At 33.4% G+C, this 24,488-nt stretch overlaps 2 protein-coding genes across 2 annotated transcripts in view; both read left to right on the forward strand.

The window, feature by feature from the left end:
• The first annotated feature begins 9,893 nt into the window (after nt 1-9,893).
• Nucleotides 9,894-15,903, forward strand: Tmc (Transmembrane channel-like). Its single transcript, XM_090110117.1, has 12 exons — nt 9,894-9,975; nt 10,848-11,019; nt 11,094-11,232; nt 11,325-11,429; nt 11,523-11,711; nt 11,800-12,032; nt 12,179-12,370; nt 12,459-12,707; nt 12,786-14,040; nt 14,124-14,720; nt 14,881-15,097; nt 15,184-15,903. Exons 1-12 carry the CDS (start codon nt 9,894-9,896, stop codon nt 15,855-15,857), a joined length of 4,104 nt encoding a protein of 1,367 aa, XP_089966243.1. The 3' UTR covers nt 15,858-15,903.
• Nucleotides 15,904-17,112: 1,209 nt separating this feature from the next.
• LanA (laminin subunit alpha) overlaps nt 17,113-24,488 on the forward strand; it is a 28,574-nt gene continuing 21,198 nt past the window's right edge. Inside the window, exons 1-13 of the mRNA XM_090102773.1 lie at nt 17,113-17,327; nt 19,058-19,204; nt 20,534-20,661; nt 20,738-20,846; nt 20,961-21,131; nt 21,376-21,592; nt 22,031-22,240; nt 22,390-22,583; nt 22,758-22,833; nt 23,100-23,237; nt 23,333-23,444; nt 23,699-23,874; nt 24,310-24,486. Coding sequence (XP_089958899.1) covers nt 17,133-17,327; nt 19,058-19,204; nt 20,534-20,661; nt 20,738-20,846; nt 20,961-21,131; nt 21,376-21,592; nt 22,031-22,240; nt 22,390-22,583; nt 22,758-22,833; nt 23,100-23,237; nt 23,333-23,444; nt 23,699-23,874; nt 24,310-24,486 — 2,050 coding nt within the window. The 5' untranslated portion in view covers nt 17,113-17,132. The remainder of the gene's footprint in view (nt 17,328-19,057; nt 19,205-20,533; nt 20,662-20,737; nt 20,847-20,960; nt 21,132-21,375; nt 21,593-22,030; nt 22,241-22,389; nt 22,584-22,757; nt 22,834-23,099; nt 23,238-23,332; nt 23,445-23,698; nt 23,875-24,309; nt 24,487-24,488) is intronic.

A 24,488-nucleotide genomic window follows, 5' to 3' on the forward strand; every position in this document is an offset into this window, starting at 1 on the left:
TAAAATAATAATTTAGCTTTTTTTAGTTTTTCGACTTTATAATTAGGGTCAGATACTTCGTTCTTCTTTTTCTAATTACATATTCTTTGAGCCAGTTTCGGAACGCATTTCTAAGCGCAGCGCGGTGGCCTCATAGCGACCGTTTTTTGTGAACAGGCCTGAAAAGGTCTGAGCTTTTGTTTTCTGCCAGAATGCCTCCATGTGCGGTCATTTATAAAGGGACTGGGATGTATTTGATTTTATTAAAGACTAGCTGTGCCCGCGACTTCGTCCGCGTGGAATAGTGACTGCATAGTAGTTACTACTTAACTTAATTATTGAGTAAACACGGACTACCATAAATAAGTAAAAGATCTGTTAGTAAAATTTATTACTAAACTGTGCTAAACAATAAAAAAAATAAATGCCTTATTAAGTAATTTTCTACGTAAAATTTCTTTTAAATTATGTCATATTATTTTTAGGCACCAGGGGGGAGGGGAGCAAATTTCTTTTCCTTCCTTCCTTGTATGGATGTTTTTAACAATGTATCGTGCAGCAACTGATCAGCTTAATCGATACTCAGTTTTTATCAAATCCAAATCAGATCTTTCCTGAATCCTGTCTCACGCCTGTGGTAACTAACCGTTTAGACCGTGCAATAAAAATTAAATTAAAAAATAAAACAACGCTACGAAAAAAAGTGCATAAATAATAAAAGGAATAAATAATTTCACAAACTTCCCGAAGATTTTTAAAAATAAATACCATTTTAAATATTTATAAAAAAAACAAAGTCGTCGGGGCTGCCATGCCAACATTATCATTATAATATATTTCATTATCAAAATAAATGGTACTTAATTTTAAAGATCGTCGGGAAGTTTGTAAAATTATTTATTCCTATCGGTTTCTTATTTTCATGTAATATTTTACTTGTAATACTCTACTTCCATATTACATTCCTACATCATATTGATGTCTATAAGTTTGTTGCTCCTTGACATCTTTTAAGTTGGGCCGTAACCGTGCACAAATTGTAATGGACCACAGTGGCAAAAGAAGTGGTATATTTAGGAAAAAATATTGCCAAGGGCCAGGCCTATGTAGCTTTGAGTAGAGTTCAAAATTTCCAGGGTGTGGCTATCCTCTCGCTCCCATATCCCCTCTTCTTTCACAGACTTTCAACCCTTCCCTTTCCACCCCTAGTAAATGGGAGAACCGATTTTGATGTAAACCATATCTAATTGTACCTATATGTACACGTCATATCCTGTCGTTTGATGCTCCATTTGGTTTATTTATCCCCACTGTCACCCCTAAAGTGCCCTAAATGCCCTAAATGCCCTAAACGGATGAACCGATTTCGATAAAATATGACTAATTGTAATTCACACGTTGCCCTTTCATATTTTGATATGCCGCTTGAGTATATTATTTGACCACATTCGATTATTGTTCATTCCCACTTTTACTGCTGTAATCTAATAAATGGATAAACCGAATTGGATAAAAATATAACTAACTGTACTTCACCCCTTATGCACTTTCATTTGATATGTCACTTGGGTATATTTGACAACATTCGTTTTTTTCATTCCCACTTTTACCCATATATAGGTATAATAAATGGATGAACCGATTTTGATTAAATTTGTCTAATTATACTTTACACGTCATGCCCTTTCATTTGATATGTCACTTGAGTATATTTGACAAAATTCATTTTTTTATTACCACTTTTATACCTATATCAAATAAATGGATGAACCTATTTTGATAATATTTGACAAATTGTTACTGATAGGTCGTTCACTTTCATTTAATATATCACTTAGGTATATTTGACAATTTTCGTTTTTTTCCATTCCCACTTTTAGTTTTACCCCTATATACCTAGTTATAATAAATAGATGAACCGATTTTGATACACTTTATCTAAGAACCAGCGTCGGAAAATATGCTGCCTAACAAAAAAACCGCATCTAATTCGGATTACATGTTAGCGAGCTACCGTGGCACAAACAGACACACACAGCGGTCAAACACTTATCACCCATCTTTTTGCGTCGGGTTTTAAAAATATAATACGACATAATTTAAAGGACATTTTATGTATAAAATTTACCTAGAAGTAAGCATAATTCTAATTTGACCCCCCCACCCCCACCCTTGGGGACTTTCGATATGATCACTTGGACATTTATAGGAATAATAATAATAATTGAAACAGATAACTTACGTTTTATCGTACAGTGTACAATAGCCTTAGCAAATGTTCGCACTTCGCCGTGAATACTTAAATGGTCATAACTTTTTTATTTACGAACCGATTGACATGAAATAAACATTAAATGTTAAATGAAGATTACCACAATATATTAGTGAAAACCGCATTTAAATCGGATAAGCCGTTTCTGAGATTAGCGTGTTCAAACATACAGACAAACAGACAAACAGACAAACCGACAAACAGACAAACAGACAAAAATTTTTTTAACTACAGTTTTGGGTTTGGGATCGATTTAATTATAAAACCTACTCATTTTTTTTTACATATTTTGATTGTACAGACACGACTTTTCTAGAATTTTATTATATGTATTGACTAATATTCCTTTTTACATGTACATCAATAGTACAACGCTGGTAAACCTATCTAATGTTATTTCTAGTAAATAAACAACTTTTAATTGGTAATGACAATCAATTGTCATGCGCATTGCGCATACCTGTATTATTGTGAAGATATGTACCTATCTAGACATACATATTCGTGATTAAGAACCGCCGACGCATAGCTGACGCAGACGCGTGCATTAGGTCATTCAATACTCGACTGTCCGATGCTGTCTGTCTCTCTCTTTCATAGCGGCATATTTGGTGGTCGGGCCCTTTGTGCATACGCTACCCTTAAAGCCTAATGAAGCCCATAATATGTTCAGCGGTGATAAATGCTGATATTATTGTTCCTTGTAGGCTGTTTTAAATAAACAAAAGAGCAAAGTAAGGTTTTTAGCACAAAAACTATTGGAAGTCATGTCACCGTGAGACCTTATATTTTTCAATTAAGAGGATTATATTAATTCCTTGGTATGTAGTGATCTACATAAATGATAAAATAAGATTTGTCTGGATCTACATAAATCAATGTCTATCGACATAAATTATTAAATAGTAAATTATTAAAGTTAAATAGTAAATGAATTTTGGTTAATTAATTGCACGTAGATACAAACTAAGACGCTTTATATCATCTAAATATCCAGACAAGCAAACCTAAGGAAAAGATTTTCAAATTGCTGATAGAGAAATGAATAGTGGCAGTAAAAGTAAAATAAGAACCAAATCGTACTGTTTTGAAGGCTATAATATATTAGGTATGTTTATTTTGTATCATTCTACTTTCCTCTATTTTTCACACTCAGAATTAGGAACCAATTATTATATCGTAATAAAAATTATAGCATTGGAATTAGGTGTCTCTATCTTTTTATACTTAATATAAAACTTTTTATATATTTCTACCTAAGATTTCTATAGTTATATTGTGAACATACTTCAAAAATAAGATAAAAAACACTTGTTAAAAAATATTCAATACTACAGAAAGGTACAAAAAGATACAAAGGTACATAAATACCTAATAATGTACGTTTTTTTTGAATTGGAATTAAGTGCCTTTACCATTAGTTCCATATCTATCTTTATTTATGTTTATATAACTGTAAATAATACATTATCTAATTATTATACAAGTAGAAACAATTTTCATATAGATAAAAGTACACGATTATGTTTTGTAAAATAATAATAATATGTATATGAAATCACAAGAGAAAGTGTGTTTCCCTCATCCCCTTTGTTTCAAGAAGTCGCTGTAAAAACAGAAAATATAATACAACAAAAACAAACAAATTACATAATAACTATTTTAAACATATACTGTAATGCTGTAATCATTGTCTAACATAGTAGGTACTTAACTCAACAAAATAAAGTAACACATGTCCAAACTCCAAAGATTCGCTCTAAAGATGTTCAGATGGCCAATTATCTTAGTTTTCAAATGGCAGACATCTGTGGTTCACACGTCTAATTTTAATTTGATAGATAAATATGTTATATTTGACCTTGAAGCTCGTCTTTGAACATACATTTACATTGCATTCGCGATTTATAATTTTGATTGTTAAAAAATATTTGGATAATAAAAGATTTAACATAGCCAATAAACATACTCGATCATGTTGTGCATATAATTTTATTAGCAACGAGTTTATGAATATCATGAATGGTTTAAAAATAAACTTATACATAATAAAGTAGGTACACTTTTATCTATACTTTTGATTATTATTAAAGGCCAATAGAACAGGTCATGCGATAAACTATGTTAACTGTTAAAAATCGTGAATGTTGAATATTTATATTGTTCTATGTACCTCTCTTTATAAAAATAATAGTTAAAAAGTAATAGATATATTGAGAAAGATACATATAATGTTAACGAAATAGTTATTAAAAATGATAGGTACCTATATTGCTAAACAGATGAACTATGATGACATTGAAATCATGAAAACGTTCAAAACACGTGTTGGTCAAATATACACCGATCGCGATGGAAGAATATTTAAAAGTTAAAAAATATAAATTATAAGTATCCTAACTAGTAATTGTTTAATTTTAATAACGGCTTGATAACGCTGAACTAAATTTTTGTTAACACGGAAGCTTATACTGTACTAAAAACGTTTGGGCGGTACATCCATAATTTAAGATAGCAGAGGTCAAAGAACCTTCTTCAAAGGAGATGACGGTTGTGATATCGTCCTAATTCTTTAGTACTTTACATAGGCCCCACGATATTGTCATGTTAAAGTAGGTATCGTTAACTTGTTTTGGAATACAAGCGAATGCACAATAAGAATTTAATCACATTTAGTTTTAATTATAAATATCAAAACAATAGTCTATCGCCCAAAATTAATAATGTTTCTCCTAGACATTCTTCAATTTTTTGACTGACTTTTTTTGGTAGTGCCTAGAGGTGGTAGTGGTAGTTGACTTGGTTGGTAGTGGCCCTGCCTTCCAAGCCAGAGGTCGTGGGTTCGATTCCCACCCGGGGCAAATATTTGTGTAATGAACATAGATGTTTGCTCTGTGTATGGGTGTTAATTATCTATATAAGTATTTATTTAAAATTATATATATGTATGTTTATCAGCCTTCTGGTTTCTATAACACTATAACCGTATGGGATCAGATCGTGCCGTGTGTGAAAATTGTCATTGTCCTGAAATAAAAAAAAATATTATATTTCGGGAAATCTTTTGTCTACATACCAATACGCAATACTTACGTGATATTAACACACTTTAGTAAATACACAAGACAAAATAATACCAAAAAAGTGATGGTGATTCAGACACTTTTAATTCGACTATATCTATCTGAAGGGGTGGTACGTACACATACCAATGAAGGTGTAAAATGACCTGAGTCGTTTCACCCCTTTTAACAGCCCACCTCGGCATGGCTTTTCTGACTAATTAATACGAACATTCAGCAAAACAATATATCTGAAAACTGGATATTTTTTGGTAAGCAGTGATTTATTTATGGATTTTAAGTATTATAGAGACAAAAAATATATTTATGTATATTTCAAAGCTTGTATTAAAAAGTTCTGGATCGATATCAAAATTCTATCATTAGAAGCTGCACTATTTTACGTGAGGATAGGTATATTTATTTTTGTTTTTATCCCTGATCCACCCGGTAGAGCTACGGCGAGCAACTATTTATGTAGTAAAGTACAAATTATCTGGTCCAAAGTATCAACATATTAAATAAAACAATAATAGTAAATGTATAATAATTAGAAAGTAATTTACGAATAAAAATTTAGATAAATGTAAAAATGTAAAGCCTTAGGAACCATGATCCCGCAATGACTAAAATGACAACGATGCTAGCTACGGTATTTAAAACCCAGTTTAAGTATCGTATATCAACTTAAAAAAGTAATCATAATATTTCCCTCAACCTTTTAATATATTAAACTAATTTAGTTTAATAGCCGTGGATGAAAATGTACACGATAAAGGATAGTTGACAAGATAAATGGCGTTGCGAGTTTTTCCCAGAGGAGCGAAAGGGGCAGGCGACAGGTGACAACGGGTTTCAGACCAGTTGCTGTTTGCGGCTGAAGCTGGTCGCCGGACACCATCATCATGGACTCCAAGGTACTTTCCTTTAAATAACACTAAACAAACTAGCTGCATTTTGATGTAGAGTAAGACAGTAAGAAAGTAGAGTGTGAGCCAAGGTACCAAAGCCCTAAATTCCAATTGTGGGGAAAACTACCCTGATACCATTTTGATGTTAAAGTAGAATTTTAAATGCTTGAATCCTAGGATCTGGACTGAAGACGATTTAAAAAAGTTTAGTTTAAGTTTTTAGCAAAATATATCATAACACAGTTTTTAGACTTGAAATATCTTCTGAAGTCATTAAATATACCATAACTGTACCTCGAAACAATATGGTAATCGCTATTGATCAAATTAAATCCGACAACTTACTAAATATTGTCTCTTATTGGCATTTTGATGGTAAATACTTTCATTGATTTTAATGTCTCGTCACAATTTTATTGTTATTATTGTTTATCATATTTGATATCTAATGAGTAAATTTTTTGCAGGGTAAAGAGAAAGGTATTCTCAAACTATACCCTCGCCCAAAGATTATAATCGAGCCAAGATTGGTGTTGACTCCACAGGTAAGGAATCATTTCTTATAGATCTTAGATTTTATTTGTAGGAAATTTCAGATTATTGTAGATACCTATGATTTTCTTTCTAATTATTTACTTTTACTTATTAAATAAACAGACCCAGATCCTGAATATTAATTTAATAACTGTAACTGCGTTCCAAATTTACTTAACAGAAATTGTAATATAGAACATAATTGTAGCTTTTTGTTATATTTGTTAGAATGGTTACTGTATCACATGTAAAAATGGCTTTTATTAAAATTACTTTGTAAAGCGAATCAACCCACTATACAAAATATGTATAGCACAGTATAAAAACGCGTTATTTACGAACACTGTAATAAAGCCCGGTGTAATAGTATATGTAATTACAGGCCAAATCGGGGCACGGCCTTGCGGACACCGAACCTCAATTAACGAAACAAAATGTTCTTAACATACACTATCCAAATTTCACCGCACAGTTTCACACTAGTAATTAGACATTGTTATTTACAAAAATATTCTTTACTAGATTAATAATGTACCTTTAAAAGCAGTTTAATCTTTTAACGATGTGTGCATATTTTGTTTGTTTTGTTATTAACGCTTAGGTTGCATGCTCGTACTTGAAATATGCAATTTAGGGTGCACTCACACACATCAGTCACCGTCAAGTCACCGATGACTGATCGGTGACGGTTTGTGTACGTATCCACAAACACCAGTCACCGTCATGTTGTCCGTCAGTCACGTCGCCGGTTTGACTGAATCATTGAACACATACATCAGGTTAGTGAGTGATTAGACGTGTGTCACGCTAGAGAACATGTAGCAATTGACGGTAGCACGACGCTGACTGAACTGAGACGTGACGGCACCGGGTGAGTGGGGATAAAAGTATGATACATGTATGGAAAGATTATTTGACGTGCCTGACCGGGGACGTCACTGATAGATTTCGTGCCGGCGACTGTCGTGTGGGAACAGAGTCATACTAGAACTATTGATACATATTTTTTTTTAATCCTGTCCGGTGACGTGCCGTGAGCCCGTGACGGTGACTGATGTGTGTGAGTGCACCCTTATGGTTATATTTTAAATGTTGGTCATATCTATGACACATTTATTAGGTATTCCTTTTTTCAGCATTCAATATCTAAATTGTTTTTTGCTATTTTAATTAATTATACGTTTTATACTTCTTATCTAAAAAACGTTAATTACAAATTAGATAGTGTTGTACATCTAGTAGATATACCTATGGTGAAAAATCGTTTCTTAATTATAACGCTAGGTGCCGTCTTTGATGGAGGCTCTTGTTAATGGAATGAAAACATAGGGCTGTGACATTGTACATTTTCGTTAAATTTAATTAACGGATTAAATAATTTCGCAGTATTGTAAATTTAAAATTTTAATCATTTTTATACATGCTCATGTAATGTTAACATGTGTGTGATAGTTTAATAAAACTATCACACACATGTATATTATATAGATTATAGGTAATAACCTATAATCTATATAATATATTCGTTGGATTAAGACATTGTAACATAAGTTAAAGGTTTTAACTAATTAGTCTTCTTATGACTTGGGGTAAATTTTAATGCGATCCAAATGATAAAATATCGCATTTAAATGTATTTGCTTGCAATTTTGAAAAAAAGGTTACGAATAAAATAATATAATTAATTATGATGTAACAACCCTAAACGAAATAATTAATCAGAGTCAATGATTGGCTGGCACTCATTGGCGGACTTACTGACTGACTGTTCCCTGTCACGAGAAACTAAGGCGTGGATCCTACTTAATACTATATATTATTATAAATACATAAGGAAAATGATACTATTACTTACGTATTCACAAAAAAAAACAGGATATATGAGATAAACATTGAAATTTCGCTAACCAAGATCTATCGACCTACATTCGTGATAGATTATTACTACTTTGACTATTTCTGCCGTAGTTACATATTGAAATTTAAATAAAAAATTCTTTATTCATGAAAACATGTTCAGCACTTACTAAGTCATTTTTTAAACACTAATTCGGAAGGTCATTTCTTCTAACTTCTTCTAACTTACTCCTTCCATACATTCTTACTATCAAGGTATTCGTTTATTGTGTAATAAAGCTTTTTATTCTGGTTAGATGAAAAAAATAATTAAAAAAATAGTTACACTAAAATGAGTAGAAATAGAAATTTTTTTTGGCGAAATATAGGTCCACTTTCAGGTCTAGATTCATTTGTACAGAATGTAGAGAGATAGAGCCCATTAATTTTAACAATTTTCTATTACGGTTTAATAATTTTATAATAATTAATTAATCAATCATTTATTTTATTGGTTGTAGGGTATATACTTTTGCAATCAAATAGTTGCAAAATTTGATATATTTTAAGTAAGAAAATTACTTCCGGGCCGAAGAGAAAGAAAACAACGATTTTAACGAATTAATTTCTACCTGTATACGTGACACAGATCTATTAAACAGGAACGACTACGCAAAACACCTAAATAGGGTAATAAATTGTTTAATTTATTGGTCATTCCATAACGAAGTGTGCTTTTTTCTTTGATTCCCAATCGCGCAGTCCTACTGCCGGCGTCCTGTGGTGAAGTTGCTTGCAATGTAACTTACGGAGCCGGTATGGTTCACATTGTTTTCGGTCATAGTGAGATGTTACAATTAAAATACAAGTATTAAAAAATATGACTAGCAACAGCACAAATGACCTTTGAATTATTTGCTGAAGATAAGTAATGAAATGGCGTATTAATTGCACTGCAAATTAAAGTGTTACGTTTAGTACCCTTGATAAATATGGGGAAATGTGCTAAGAATATTTATGTGGCGTATGACGTGCTCGTTTGCATAATTCCCAATTAATTTTGCTAGATACTGCTTTTAATACGAATTTTATTTCCTTCATTGCATGAATATTGTGTGTCCAATTGTACCGAAGATTTTACTTTATATTCAATCTTTATACCTTAGGTAAGTAGCAACTAAGAAAAACATTATTGTTTAATTTCTCATTATTACTCAGGGTTCTTGCGATCGACCCCCGTGTTCACCTCAGCCGTCGATAGACCGCCTGTCCGTGACGTGGGCGGATCCAGACTCCAGCATGACATCTCCGGGAGTAAATCTGTTTCACCTGCCCTCAGAAACACCTGTAAGCAGCGACGTCAAGTTTTCCCCGGCTGGAGGTTTGTATACAAAATCTATATAGATATAGATATTATATGATTTGACTGGTTACCTTTTTTCAACCTCTATGTTTTAATATTATAAATATTGCGATTGTATTGATTTACTCATCATATTGCGATATTTTTTATGAGTAACGCGATTTCAGTAGATTGAAATATAAATTTTTGTGTTAAGATTTTTTATACAAAAAATCTTATAATTATTTCCTTAATGAATTTAGATACCTACTATAAGTTTTTGTATTTTGTAATAAGCCGTTAGTCCCGGTTTGCTGGAATGGTTCGAAAGCCTACGTGGTAAACTCAAACTCAAACTCAAACATTCATTTATTCAATTAGACTACTATTTAGTAGCACTTTCGAATCGTCATTACATAAGTATTTTTAGCATTTACCACCGATTCGGAAAGCAGTATCTACGGAGAAGAATCGGCAAGAAACTCCATCTATTTGGTCCAGGTATTTTAGTTACTTCGTAACAAAGGTACAAAAAAAATCAAATCGAGTTTATAATATGTATGAGATTAGATAGCAACAAATTCTACTCTATAATGAATATTGATTTTTCACGTGCCATTCCTTAATAAAAAAAGTGAAGTCCCGTGTCCCCAAGTGGGGTATGCCGCTTGGCATATGCATTATGCATACATCTGTTTCACTGATCGATTTTCTTTGGGACAAGTAGGTGATCAGCCTTCTGTGTCCTGCTAGACCGAGACATTTTTTTTTTCTCCGTCTCCACCGGGCCTAGGACCCCTCGGTTCTACGCTCACGCGTCAACCACTGTACCAAGGAGGCGTTCCTTAATAGTAGACCCATAATAAGTTAAATATTTATTATATTTTATATGGTAAAATATTATATCTTAGATGTTTCGGAAGATGAAGATTACTCGGCTAGTTTGAGCGCGGTGTTACGGCAACGCCGCGCGAGCGTGCGGCGATCTCGGAAGGGCCGAACTAGGCGACCCTCGTCACCGTTCCTGCCTGAAGACAATCGTTCTAGACGTAGATCTTCAGTCTTCACCACCAGTTCCGGAGAGTAAGCTATATGCAAAGCCTAATAATTCCATTGTCCGTTTTTTTTATACTGCAAATAACAACTTTTGTTCGCAGCACAGCAATATCGATTGATGAGACTCCAGCTATGACACAAGAGCAAATTTTCGAGAACATACATCTTCATAAAGAAGTGTTAACGTCCGTAAAACAGCAACCATTAGGCATGCGACGCAAATTAAAAATTGTTCATCAAGTAAGTACATACCTACCATTACCTATAAGATTCATGGTTAACTATAAAACTATCGAATAAAAATTTACCATTTTCATTGTCATAATATATAGGCAAAAGCTTACATCAAGCGGCACGAGGGTCAGCTACAAGAACGATTAGCACAATCGAAATGCACAAAGGACATATACGCAAGATTTAGTATTCTCTTAGCGACTGTAAGTCATAATATATATTTGAACATATTATAGTCTGTACGATTACGATATTTATAAATATTTTACTGAAATATATCTTTGTTATACTTTAAGAAATGGCAGCAACTAAAACGAGAAGCCGCAAATACTTCTAATTTGTTGATACCCTGGGAACTGCGTATAAAAGAAATTGAATCACACTTTGGATCAGTGGTCGCTTCTTATTTCACGTTTCTAAGATGGCTGTTTTGGGTCAACTTAGTTATCGGTTTCATATTACTGGTTTTCGTAATTGTGCCAGAGGTGAAGTATCGCTTTACATCGATTACCCAAAGTTAATATTTGTACGTTAATCATTTTGACACATTTTTATTTCTGTTTACATTTTTAGTACCTCACGGCAAACCCTGTACAAGATGGGGAAAGAAAGATTATTATGGAGGAGGAACGCCGCAATGCCACAAATCTTTTAACTTTATGGGAATTCGATGGTGTTTTTAAGTATTCTCCGATATTTTACGGCTATTATAGTAACGTAGAACGATCAGAATACAAAATGCCTTTAGCTTATTTTCTGACGGGCTTGGTGGTCTATGTATATAGTTTCGTCGCCATATTGAGGAAGTAAGATATATTTAGAATTTATAAAGACACAGTGCAACGTCCTTTAAAATAGCGTTGTTTGTAAATAATTACAGTATTACTTAACAATCATAAAATATTTAATTCAGTTTTAAATACCTGTTGTAAAACACATTATACATTCGCAGAATGGCGGAAAATTCACGCATGTCAAAACTATCGGAAAAAGAAGATGAGTGTATATTCTCGTGGAAGCTATTTACCGGTTGGGACTTTATGATTGGAAATGCAGAAACAGCGCATAACAGAATTGCTTCAGTCATTTTAGGTTTTAAAGAGGCGCTACTGGAAGAAGCAGAAAAAAAGAAAAATTTGGGGAAGTAAGAAGCGTGACTGTACATTTTATGGAATAAATAGTTGACAACAGGTGGTTTATGTAATAAATACTAATTATTTATTTTATTTTAGTTGGCGAATTATTTCCCTAAGGGCAATAGTAAATATTTGCGTAGTAATTCTCTTAGTAGTATCAGCATTTGCTGTAGTTACTGTAGTGTCGCGCTCTGACGATATTGACAAATCACCCAGTTGGTGGCGTGAAAATGAAACAACTACTGTGGTAACTGTTATATCCATTACATTTCCAATATTTTTTGAACTATTGGGCTTTTTAGAACATTACCACCCCCGAAAACAACTAAGATTACAATTAGCTAGGTAAGCGTAAAATAAGAAATTAAATAATTATTACACTTATTCGTAATTCTTTTAAAATAATACATTTTCTTTTTTCAGAATTATGCTATTAAACTTGCTCAACTTATATTCTTTAATATTTGCTTTGTTTAGCAAAATAGAAGGTATGAGCGGGGCATTAGTAAAATTACAGCCACAGCTCAATATGAATGATTCTGCTCCGTTTGCTAATAATCTAAATATGGATGAACTATCAACTACTCGTATTCCTACTAAGTGTCTTGAAATTTCTATTCCGTGTCTTCCTTGCCATATGATGACACTCCCAATGGCAAATGACATAATAAAAGAATTTAACGCTATTGAAACCACACCAATTTACAATACACCCAAGCTTATGTCTTTAATACAAAAAATGGAAAATAATATAAATTTTTATAATAATGATGAAATACAAGAGACCACTGTAATTAGTGTTTTACAAAAAGAATTAGAGCGACTTAGAAATTTAAATGGAGGAGATGACGCTGATGAAAGTGAATCTGACGCTGAAGAAGATCACGCTGATGACTACGAATTTTACGATACAAGCATTGACGTATCGAAATCTACGACAGTTTCTGACTCACCTACAGATATCTTAAGTACTGAGGAAATATTTACAGGCTCCGCTTCTACTGAATTTGAAAATCAATCGGATCTAACAGTTAGTGACACTACAACTGAAAGTTACTTCTCAAATACAATACAAAGTACGAGTAGTGAATCAAATACAGAAAACACGTATTCTTCATCACAAAGTACTTCCAACACCGAATTCACTTTGCATACTGCATCAGAGACAGTTTTCAAATCTACCGAATCTAAGATGGAATCAACGGAACTTTCAACATCAGTTTCTCCTGTAGTTCAAGATATCACAATGCAATTTCAATATATTTTTACTACAGACAGCAGTAACACATATGACGCTGGAACAGAAGATGTTAATCCAACTGAAAAATCTACGTTGTATCCAAATAATACTACGCTTGCATATTTTTCAAATAATGCTAAAATGTGTCCAAATATATCATTTAATTGCTCAATTGATTGCGGAGGAAATAATATTACTCAAATATTTTTTATATCGAATTGTGCGGTTGTAGATATAAAATGCTTTGTGACTCAATGTGTTACAATACCGTCAGAAAGTAAAATCTTTTCCAATGAAACGTTACATGATACAGTATACTATGATAAACACAAACGAAAAATGTACAATTTAACAGTGACAACGAGAAAAAAATTACTGAAGTTATGTTGGGAAACTATGTTTGGACAAGAATTAGTAAAATTAACAATGATGGACTTGGTAAAATATAATTTAATTAATAAGTATTTACTATTGGACACAAGTAATATAACAGTTATTTGAAAGAAGTCTTTTCTTTTTAGGTATTTGTTCTATTGGGAACCCTTTTCATGGATTTTTTTCGAGCACTTTTTGTAAGATATATGAATAAATGTTGTTGTTGGGATTTAGAAAAAAAGTTTCCAGAATACGGTGATTTTAAAATTGCAGAAAATATCTTACATCTAATCAACAATCAAGGCATGGTTTGGATGGGCATGTTCTTTTCACCAGGACTTGTAGTTCTTAACGTATTCAAATTAATGATAATGATGTATCTTCGATCTTGGGCAGTAATGACCTGTAATGTGCCGCATGAAGTTGTATTTAGAGTTTCTAAAAGCAATAATTTCTACCTAGCTTTATTGCTAACAATGCTGTTTCTATGTGTTCTGCCCGTTGGTTATACTATTGTGTGGGTTAAACCATCATGGCATTGTGGACCCTTTTCAGAATATGATAAAATTTATAAGATATTAACAACAAACATATACAAAATCCTTCCGGAAACACTTAACTTTGCATTGGAATACATTGCTTCACCAGCTATTGTGATACCGTTGCTAGTGCTGCTCATATTAATAATATATTACCTAACATCTCTCACGAACTCACTGAGAGAGGCTAATAATGACTTAAAGGTAAAATAATATATATTATTTAAGAAGGCTTATTAATAACAAGCTTAATAACTTTTAATTAAAAAGTTCATTAGATTACAAAACGATGTTTTTGATTTATTTTCGGCTATTTAGTTGATACGTTTTTATTAAATAATTAAAATGTAATTTTTAACTCCAGATACAACTCCGACGGGAGAGAACGGAGGAAAGACGAAAAATGTTTCAATTAGCTGATACAAGAAGACGAACTGGATCATCATCTATTGACAATACTCCATTTGGGAGATGGAAAAAGGCATTACCTTCACTTCCAATAAGTAAATCAATTGATTCCGATGATCGTAAAACTACCATGGGTGAAATGGATATAAAAGCACCAGAAAAAATTAAACGAAGTATATATTTAGTGAATTAATAGAAAATATGTAAAATATATAATGTAAAAGCAAATTTTTAATCAATATATTTCACTAAATTTCAGGAGGAATATTTGCTAAAATAGTTGGACTAGCTTTGGACAAAAAAATCCCCGCTAAAGAAACATCAGATATTTTACCATCAACAAACAATGACGATGAAACTGATACTGATTTTCACGAATCGTTGCCTAAAGAAATACTAAAGATGAAAGACATCATAGCAACAAAAAAAAGGGAACACAATATTAAAAGAAATGTAGTAGATTTTACCATGAATATAAAAAAGAACGTGATTGATGATAAGAACTCTAAACAAACTGTTGAAAGAAGTACAAAAACAAATGGAAATAAAGAAAATAACACTAACCCTGATGTTAAAAGTGCTAATTTTAATGCAGACAAGAAACTTCATAGAAAACAAACGTCGGAATCAAGCAACCAATCCAAACAATCTGATTCAATCAGTTCAGTTATACCAGTAATAACAATAAGCACAACCGAAAGTGATGAAGAAATTATACAGAATTCAAATATTACTGAAAATAAAGAGAAAACACAAGAAATTCACACTGAAAACAAATCGCGTACTCAAAAAGACCAATTGAGAAAAACAAAAAATAGTTCAGATTTGAAATCATTACAAAGACAAAGTAGTTTTGAGAGCATACACGAAAACAAAATAACTACTAATGATAAATTAGATAAAGGAGGTCATAAATATCAATACTCTCTTTAAATTTCGACATAAAAACTAGGCACTAAATAAATATTAAATGATTTCTCTTTTCTCCAATTGAATAGTCTTTATTTCTTAATATGTAATAGAAATAAACAAATTTAGTAATTAATAGTATTTCTTGTATTCCCTATGTTTTTAATTTTTTATAGTTTATTAAATCATCTATCTGTGTAGGTGGAAAATACTCAAGTTTTAAACTCTTCTGAAATGGCTTGACTGTCATTTAAAAAAAATGAAATATTGGGTAGATTAAGATTAGATAGATGTCGCTTTTAGACCACTAAGCGATAAGGGTGTCTTGGAAAAACGTAGCTAGAAAACATTATACCTAGTGCTTTGCCATGCTAACAAGTTGTTCAGATACAGTTTATAAGTGATTTGCTGCTAATAAATAAATGTCGTCGATATTAACCTTAAATTTGTCTATCTGTTTATATATTTTCTTCTAGCGCAATTTTTAGGGTTCCTTTCCAAAAAGGTAAAACGGTGCCCGTTTTACAGTAGACTTCGCTGCCTGCCCGTCCGTCCGTCTGTCACCAGACTGTATCTTGTGAACCATGATAGTTATTCGATTGGTTATACGTTGGAAGTTTTGAGAGAATAATATGTATGTTGCTTTACCAACAAATATTGCTAACGCTTGAAATATTCACAGAATCTTCACATAAAAATAAGAATAAGTAATTAAATGAAAATTTAACAAATATTTAGTTAAGAAGAATAAAACCTGATTTTATGCAAGTTATAAAATAAGTTATTTCCTATTAACTTTAAAAATCACTTATTTTGAATTTTCCTCGATTGGTACTGATAATAATGTGGCTTTTTAGCAAAATCTATAAATATATGTAACATAGGGATATAACAGTAGTCAGTATATAGATCTTATATGAGTAAAAATATAAGGTATCCCTTAGTCTACATATCTAGCAAAAGACAAAATTTCCAAAGAGGGTTAAAAAGTCATAGATATTATATAACTTTCTCTATAATATGTTAATAATAAAATACATAATAAAAATATAATAATCTACACCGATTGCCAAGCCAGAGAATTAATATAGCTTCTGGGATTCTACAAACAAAATAATGACATCGGAAACAAATAGGAGCCGAACAATAGTAATATGTATTACAAACAGGTCGAACGAACAGTAAGTTATTATATTTCTGTGAATTTGTTTGGAAAAAAATAATCTTGCCACCCTTCCCGAAGCTCGTGGCGTAGCGTAGTACGAACGTCATTCGGCGGCGGGACAGCGCTCGCGCAACATGGCGCGTGTCGTCGCGCTCTTTTTATTGTGTACAAGCGTCGTGCGCGCAGAAATATTAACACCCCCGTACTTCAACTTAGCGCTCGGGAAAAAGATTACGGCGACCGCGACATGTGGAGATGAAGGAGAGGAACTGTATTGCAAGCTTGCCGGCGCCAACGCTGATCACGATGAACATGTTATTCAAGGACAGGTAATATTATTGTTTTAAAGCTCCGCTGCAGCATCTTTCGGATACTCGGATATTATGCAAATTGTGTTGAGTTTAGGACCTTATTAATATGGAGGACAATTTTGTTTCAAATATTCCATTAGTTTTGTTATTTATGAGGAATAAATAACAAAACTTAGTTAAACTAAGAATTTGAATGATTTCTTTACAGAGAGAAAGTTTAGGAAGCTCTATATAGAGACAGATATTATATAATTTATGTATGATTGATAAATTTGTATTTTTTTTATTTTCAAGTATATTTTTGTCATAATTTTTTAAACATTGTAAGTAAATGAGAGTACATGGCCCGGCAAGATAAACGGGAGTTTGATAGGCTCTTATCGTGCGTCCTGTTGGCTCACCATCCCATAGATAAGAGAATTTATGTCTCGATTACAAAATACTTACATCCGTTTTTAATTAAATTTATTTAAGTATATATTTAGGTTTAAAATTATTTTGGGAATGTTTGAAGTAATCTCCATCTATCATATAGATTAGTATCTAACGCCGGTTATAACTACAGAATCATGGATCGAATTAAACAATTTTTCTCAGTAATAGCTGAAAATTCTACAAAAATGTTACCTATTATATGTATAGGTGAAGAGACCGAGAGCCGGGAATAGTTTTTTTTTCATTGTTTTATAATACATATTTCATGTTCTTATTTGGTGATTGTAAGTTCATAGGTCACATTATCATTAGAAAAATACGTACACTTTGATAGTGTAGAGCTGTTCTTATCATAAAAATTCTTATATGTATTTTGATCTATATAAGTTAGGTATACATGATATTAGGATCATATTATCCCCCGAATGTAGGTATTGGTAATATTTATAAATGATAAAATACCTCAATCACAATTCTTCTTATTAAAGAATTCTTTTTTTTTTAAGTTACATAGGTAATGTACATAAGGTTAAATAAAAAGAAACTATGATAGACACTGTATGGTCCTCCCAGTAATGTGCCAATTAGTTTTACAATACACAGCAAATTAATACCATACCGCTGTGAAAGCAATTCGAACGTGTGCTTGCAATAATACGATTCTAAAGTAGTAAACAAAACAAAATTTGATGAAGTAGACCATTTGTGCCATTAGCATAGCCTTTTTCTTTCAACGCGCACACATTCGTTTATTTTCGACAAAGTTCGGCAAACGTCGTGGCGTTTTTATGGACATGTGGTAGCCAAATGCTCATCTTAACTTTGGATCGCTTTTATTTCTCTTGGATGCTGAACAATGAATACTTAACATTTTTATTTTTTGCAGGCGCATGCTTATTGTAGGCTTCATAAAAGAAAAAAATGTCTGAATGAATGGATTTACTTCGATTTTTTTATGCTTCTTTGGCGTATGTTCATTGAAGTTTTACTTGGTAATAATAGTATTTATAGAGTGTCATCAACAATTAAGAATGTTTTAAAATATTTTGGACACATGTAAAAATTAAGTATATACATACCATGCTAATAAGACTATGCTATAAAAGCATGTTTAGTGAATATCTATGTATAACAACTAGGTTTGTCTGACGAAATTGGCCACGCACTTTATCCTTATAATAATTCTACCTGCGCCAATTTATGAAGGTACTTTAAGAGTGTTTTATAACGGTCTTCTACTACTCTTTAAAATGACAACTATGTACTAACTTGAAAGACGATTTCACTAATTACATATATTCCAATGGCTCTAGGTGTGCGACATTTGCGACTCAACGAACGACGCAAAGAAACATCCGCCAGAATATGCTGTAGATGGAATGGAATCCTGGTGGCAAAGCCCCCCCTTATCCAGGGGTATGAAGTACAACGAAGTCAACTTGACCATTGACCTTGGACAGGTACTCCAATTATATGAAATTGTCTATAATAAAACCAAAACTCTACGTTGTTAAAAAATTAGTTTCAAAACTTTTTATATATACTTTTTCTAAGACTACAATACGTTTATTTAGATAATTTTTATTAAAATACAGTATAGTATATATGTATAATATTATAGATATACATTACATATAGAGATACATCATGTATCACCACGACTGATGAGTTTACTTTTGAAATAGACATCTAAATACTCTACATCAAGGATGGAGACATTTCTATAACATACATGGGACATTCTGCAGTTCAGCCATCCGGGTTACGCCATTTTATCCTTAAAATAGTCACACTGAAAGTGCATCGACCCGCCCTATCTCGCTGGAACCTACTAGTTTCTGCTATGAGATATTTAACAAGAAACGCATGCATTTACGGTCAATTTTTTTCAGATCCTGATTATTTTTTCGTAACCTCCCATTTGGGTCTCTTTATGGATTTATCATTGTGTTGCTTTGCGATTTTATATTATACTACTTATTAATATTACATGCCACCGCATCAGCATTAATTTGCTCTGCGACATTTGAATACTAGTGTTCACACATCTACTGTGATTGTTATGTAAACAATGTAAAACAAAAATATAATATACGAATGGTTTGATAAAATATTTAATAGGATTAAATCCTTGTTAAGTGAAGCAAAGCGAGAGCGTATACTATAAGTTGCTATTGTAGTAAATAATGATTAAAATTAAAAACATGTCTCAGATTAATTTATATTATTATCTATTGAAGATTTAAGTTGCCATTGATATTGATTTGATATTGCCATAACCTCAGCATATGCGAATATTAACTTATAACCCAATGGAAGGTTACGATTTTTCACGAATCCCTACAGTGCAAATATACTATAAATTGATTAATTCATTGAACTATATATTCAGCTATAATCATCGCTTTATATACATTATTCTAAGATTATTGCGTCATAATCGAGCAAAAATTATTGTAGCGTTGCTAAGGCAGGACAGCGTGGGTGTTGATAGCTCCTACAGATAATAAAATTCCGCGAACAGCCGACGAAAGGGCCGGGTCATCATAACTTTCAGTCAACGTAACGACAGACTCATAAACACATAGATTTGATGAAAGATCGTGTTGTTATTTGGACTAAAGTGTATAGTTTGAGTGTTCCTTTAGTTGCACCTATACAACACATCACACGATATATCTACTTACACTACACACCCTAATATTACTAAAATATTCCTTATTATCTTCGTTTCATTATAATATATCATATACATATAGAAAAATGAATACATATTATACTTTTAACAGGAATTCCATGTCGCATACGTTTTCGTTCGTATGGGTAATTCGCCACGCCCCGGACTTTGGGCGCTAGAAAAGTCTACTGATTACGGAAAGACGTTCAAACCATGGCAATATTTCTCCGATTCACCACAGTAAGTAAAACAATCTGTTCATACCAAATATTAAATTTAATCTAACTTATTATTTAATTTAAAATTTATATTTTAGGGATTGCGAACGTTACTTTGGAAAAGAAAGCTTGCAACCCATCACAAGCGACGACTCAGTGATTTGCAGTACCGAATATTCTAAGATTGTCCCGCTAGAAGGAGGAGAGGTTAGTTTACACTGCATCCCTGTATAATATCTTTTGTCTATAATATTATAATCAATTACTTAAACACAACTTTTAAAAAAAAAGATAGCGAGATAACATTTTCATTTTTTTTAGATACCCATATCATTATTGAACTATCGGCCATCAGCAAACAAATATTTCAATTCATCAATATTACAAGAATGGACTAGAGCAACCAATGTTAGGCTACGTTTGCTGCGGACCAAGAACTTATTGGGTCATCTGATGTCTGTAGCAAGGCAGGATCCTACAGTAACTAGAAGAGTAAGTTATCTGCATAATCTCAATATAATAAAGAAAGTCGTGTTACTTACATTTTTTCGCCATCTTGTTGTAAATGTAGGTACCTACTAATGAGTCCAAACATTTCTTTTGCACTTCAATGTATTACGATTGCCATATCACTGAGAGGAAAACAAACTGTGCCTCACGCGGTCCTTTTAACTTGTTTTAATTAAAGTATTTTCTCTCTTTCTGTCTTTGAAACGGTAACCTTCGCACCCCGCAGTACTTCTACAGCATAAAGGACATCAGTATCGGCGGTCGCTGCATGTGCAACGGGCACGCTGACAACTGCGACCCCGCGGTGCCGGGCAGCGACGCCAGCATCCTCGTGTGCCGCTGCCAGCACAACACGTGCGGCCCGCAGTGCGCGGCCTGCTGCCCCGGCTTCGAACAGAAGAAGTGGCGCATTTCGCAGCATTGGGACCGTTTTGCTTGTGAACGTAAGTTCGTTATGCGACCTCTATACAATGGGCAGCGTTAGACAAGTAGAGGCACTCACGGTCCTAAATTTCTATGTTCGGTCGTCATTGTAGATGTTTTTTCATGATCGTCGTAATGGCGGCAAATATCGACAATCATTTGTCGGGCCAACGCTGCCCATTATGTAGAGGGCCCATCATATATTTCGCGTTAGTGAATAGACGTTGAACGTATTTTCATTTTAGGAATGTGAGATGAGAACCAAGAGAACCATAAAATTAAACAAAACTTCTTTATGGGAATTTAGTTATTTAAAATGTGCACAATTTAAAGGAGTGATCAGAAAAATTTGCGTCTTTTTTGTACCTCACATTAATTGGTCAGCGTGGAGGTCTTTGTCACCGCAGTGTGAACATTTATAAACTGATCGTAATGATGTATCTCTAATTAATTTTTAGCTTGCAATTGCCACAACCACACGACTGAGTGCGAATTTGACCCAGAAGTTGATGAAAAGCGACTGTCTCTGGACATACATGGCCGCTATGAAGGTGGTGGAGTTTGTAAGAACTGTCAAGACAATACAGAGGGTATTAACTGTAACAAGTGCAAGCCTACATTCTACAGACCTTATGGAAAGAAATGGGATGAAATTGATGTTTGCCAACGTAAGTAAGAGAGAAAAAAATATAATTATACTAACAAACTAAATATTATCAAATATATTAATTTATCATGAATTATTTCTAATATTTTTATTTTTTATCATTTGTTGTGTGAGTTAAAGTTCCTTCTTTTTTCAAAATACACAATACAGCGTGTAACTGCGACCTCCACTACTCGACTGGCAACTGCGAAGAAGAGACCGGGCGTTGCGAGTGCCGGCGCGAGTTCAACCCACCAGACTGCGACTCGTGCGCGTTTGGCTACTTCGACTATCCGGACTGCAAGCCTTGCACGTGCAACCTGAACGGCACTGAGGGCCAGCACTGCACTCCTACTGATGGTGTCGTGAGTAGATTAGTAGACATTTGGGATTCAATAGTTTCATCATCATCAGCCCATATTATATGTTCCCACTGCTGGGACACGGGCCTCCTATGAGGGTTCAATAGTTTAATGTCCTTAAAACTATACGTTTTTGTTTTGTTCTTATAATCATAGCATTATTTTGTTTTGTGACAGTGTCCTTGCAAATTCAACTACGCTGGCAAGTCGTGCGAGATATGCGCGGATGGATATTACTCGCCTGAATGTAAAAGTAAGTGAACTATTTTATTTGTGAAATTATTATTAATATACCTAAGCAATTTCATATTTTTTTGTTTAATTAAATCCGCATGTATCCCAAATTTAAGAAGAAATGTAATTTGGACATTACCGGTTTCTGAATTGAGTACTTGAAGTTAACGTTCGTGTGTCATTAATAAACTACTGTACTATTTATTTACCCATAGGCTAATAGTAAAGGCAAACCAAAAGCTTCCTATAGTATTCTGTGCTTATCACACAATTTTTCTGTAACAGACTGCGAATGTAACTCCGTGGGATCAGTATCACAAGTTTGCGATAAGGACAGCGGCAACTGTACGTGTAAGAGCAAATACAGTGGACGCACCTGTAACCAATGTGAAGCTGGCTACTACAATTACCCTACATGCAAACGTACGTATATTATATACTTTATTAATATTTATTCATGTTTTGACCATAATCAATACTTATATAAGAACTGTTCAATACTTTTTTGGGTTTTTTAGATTGCAACTGTGACACGAGTGGTACTGAGCCAAACATTTGTGATGACGTCACCGGTCAATGTATCTGCAAAGTTGGATTCGGTGGTTCCCGTTGCGATCAATGTTTGTCTGGGTAAGTTTACATAGGTTATATTAAATGGTTCTTATCAGTGAGTGCCTAAACCATACACCTACTTCAGAATGAGAATAATTTAAAGATAGATTTCGTACTAGATTATCATCAAATAACAATTGATGTTTTACTTGAATATAATCTGTTATTTAATATATCAACCACTTTCAACAAATGAAATAATGTGATTTTTTTTTTAATTTGGAACATCAGCTGATCCCCAACTGTGAGGTATAGTACTTACTCTGTGACAGGTACTACATGGAGGTGCGCGGTCGCGATCGGTCGTGCGTCCCTTGCAACTGCTCGCCCACCGGCTCCTCATCCACCAGCTGCTCCGCGGACGGCAAGTGCAACTGCCTCGCCAACTTTGGCGGCAAGCAGTGCGACCAGTGCTCGCCGGGCTACTACAAGTACCCGGATTGTTTGGGTGCGTCACCCTTTGATACTGTTGAACTGGAACATTGTGATGTTGCGTTCCATAGAACTATAATAATAAAAAAATCAGGATTATGCGAGAACCGTGCTAATTTAGATACATAATTTTCTGCTTTTTTTTACTCGTTATTTACTTTTAAAGTTTGTAAGCTTGCTTCTTTCTAATGTCATTTCTGTGGAAAACACACCATCTTAGTGTATGTATTTTATCACATTTAAAGTATTATTTACGCGTACAAGAAATTCATATTTATATACGTATTTGAACACAACACAATTATACATTACTGCTATATAATTTTCATGCTCTTCTAGAAAGTGTTGCTCATGCTCTTCTATGTAAATACTAAATTCACAGTCAATACAAACTACTAAATATCACCATATAACATTACGACTTCCAGTAAGTCAAATAAATTCCTTACAGCCTGTAGCTGCGACGAGTCCGGCACCATCGGCTCAACGTGCGACGATGCCGGGCAATGCCACTGCAAGCCAAATTTCGACGGTGTTAAGTGCGACAAGTGCAAGGAGCAGTTCTACAACTACCCCGCGTGCGAGGAATGCAATTGTGACCCGAGAGGTGTCATCGCGTCTTTTGCTGGT

The sequence above is a fragment of the Colias eurytheme genome, chromosome 1, assembly GCF_061535395.1.
Source record: "Colias eurytheme isolate Ceu_HAF_F1 chromosome 1, ilColEury1 Martin Lab GWU primary, whole genome shotgun sequence".
Lineage (NCBI taxonomy): Eukaryota > Metazoa > Arthropoda > Insecta > Lepidoptera > Pieridae > Colias > Colias eurytheme.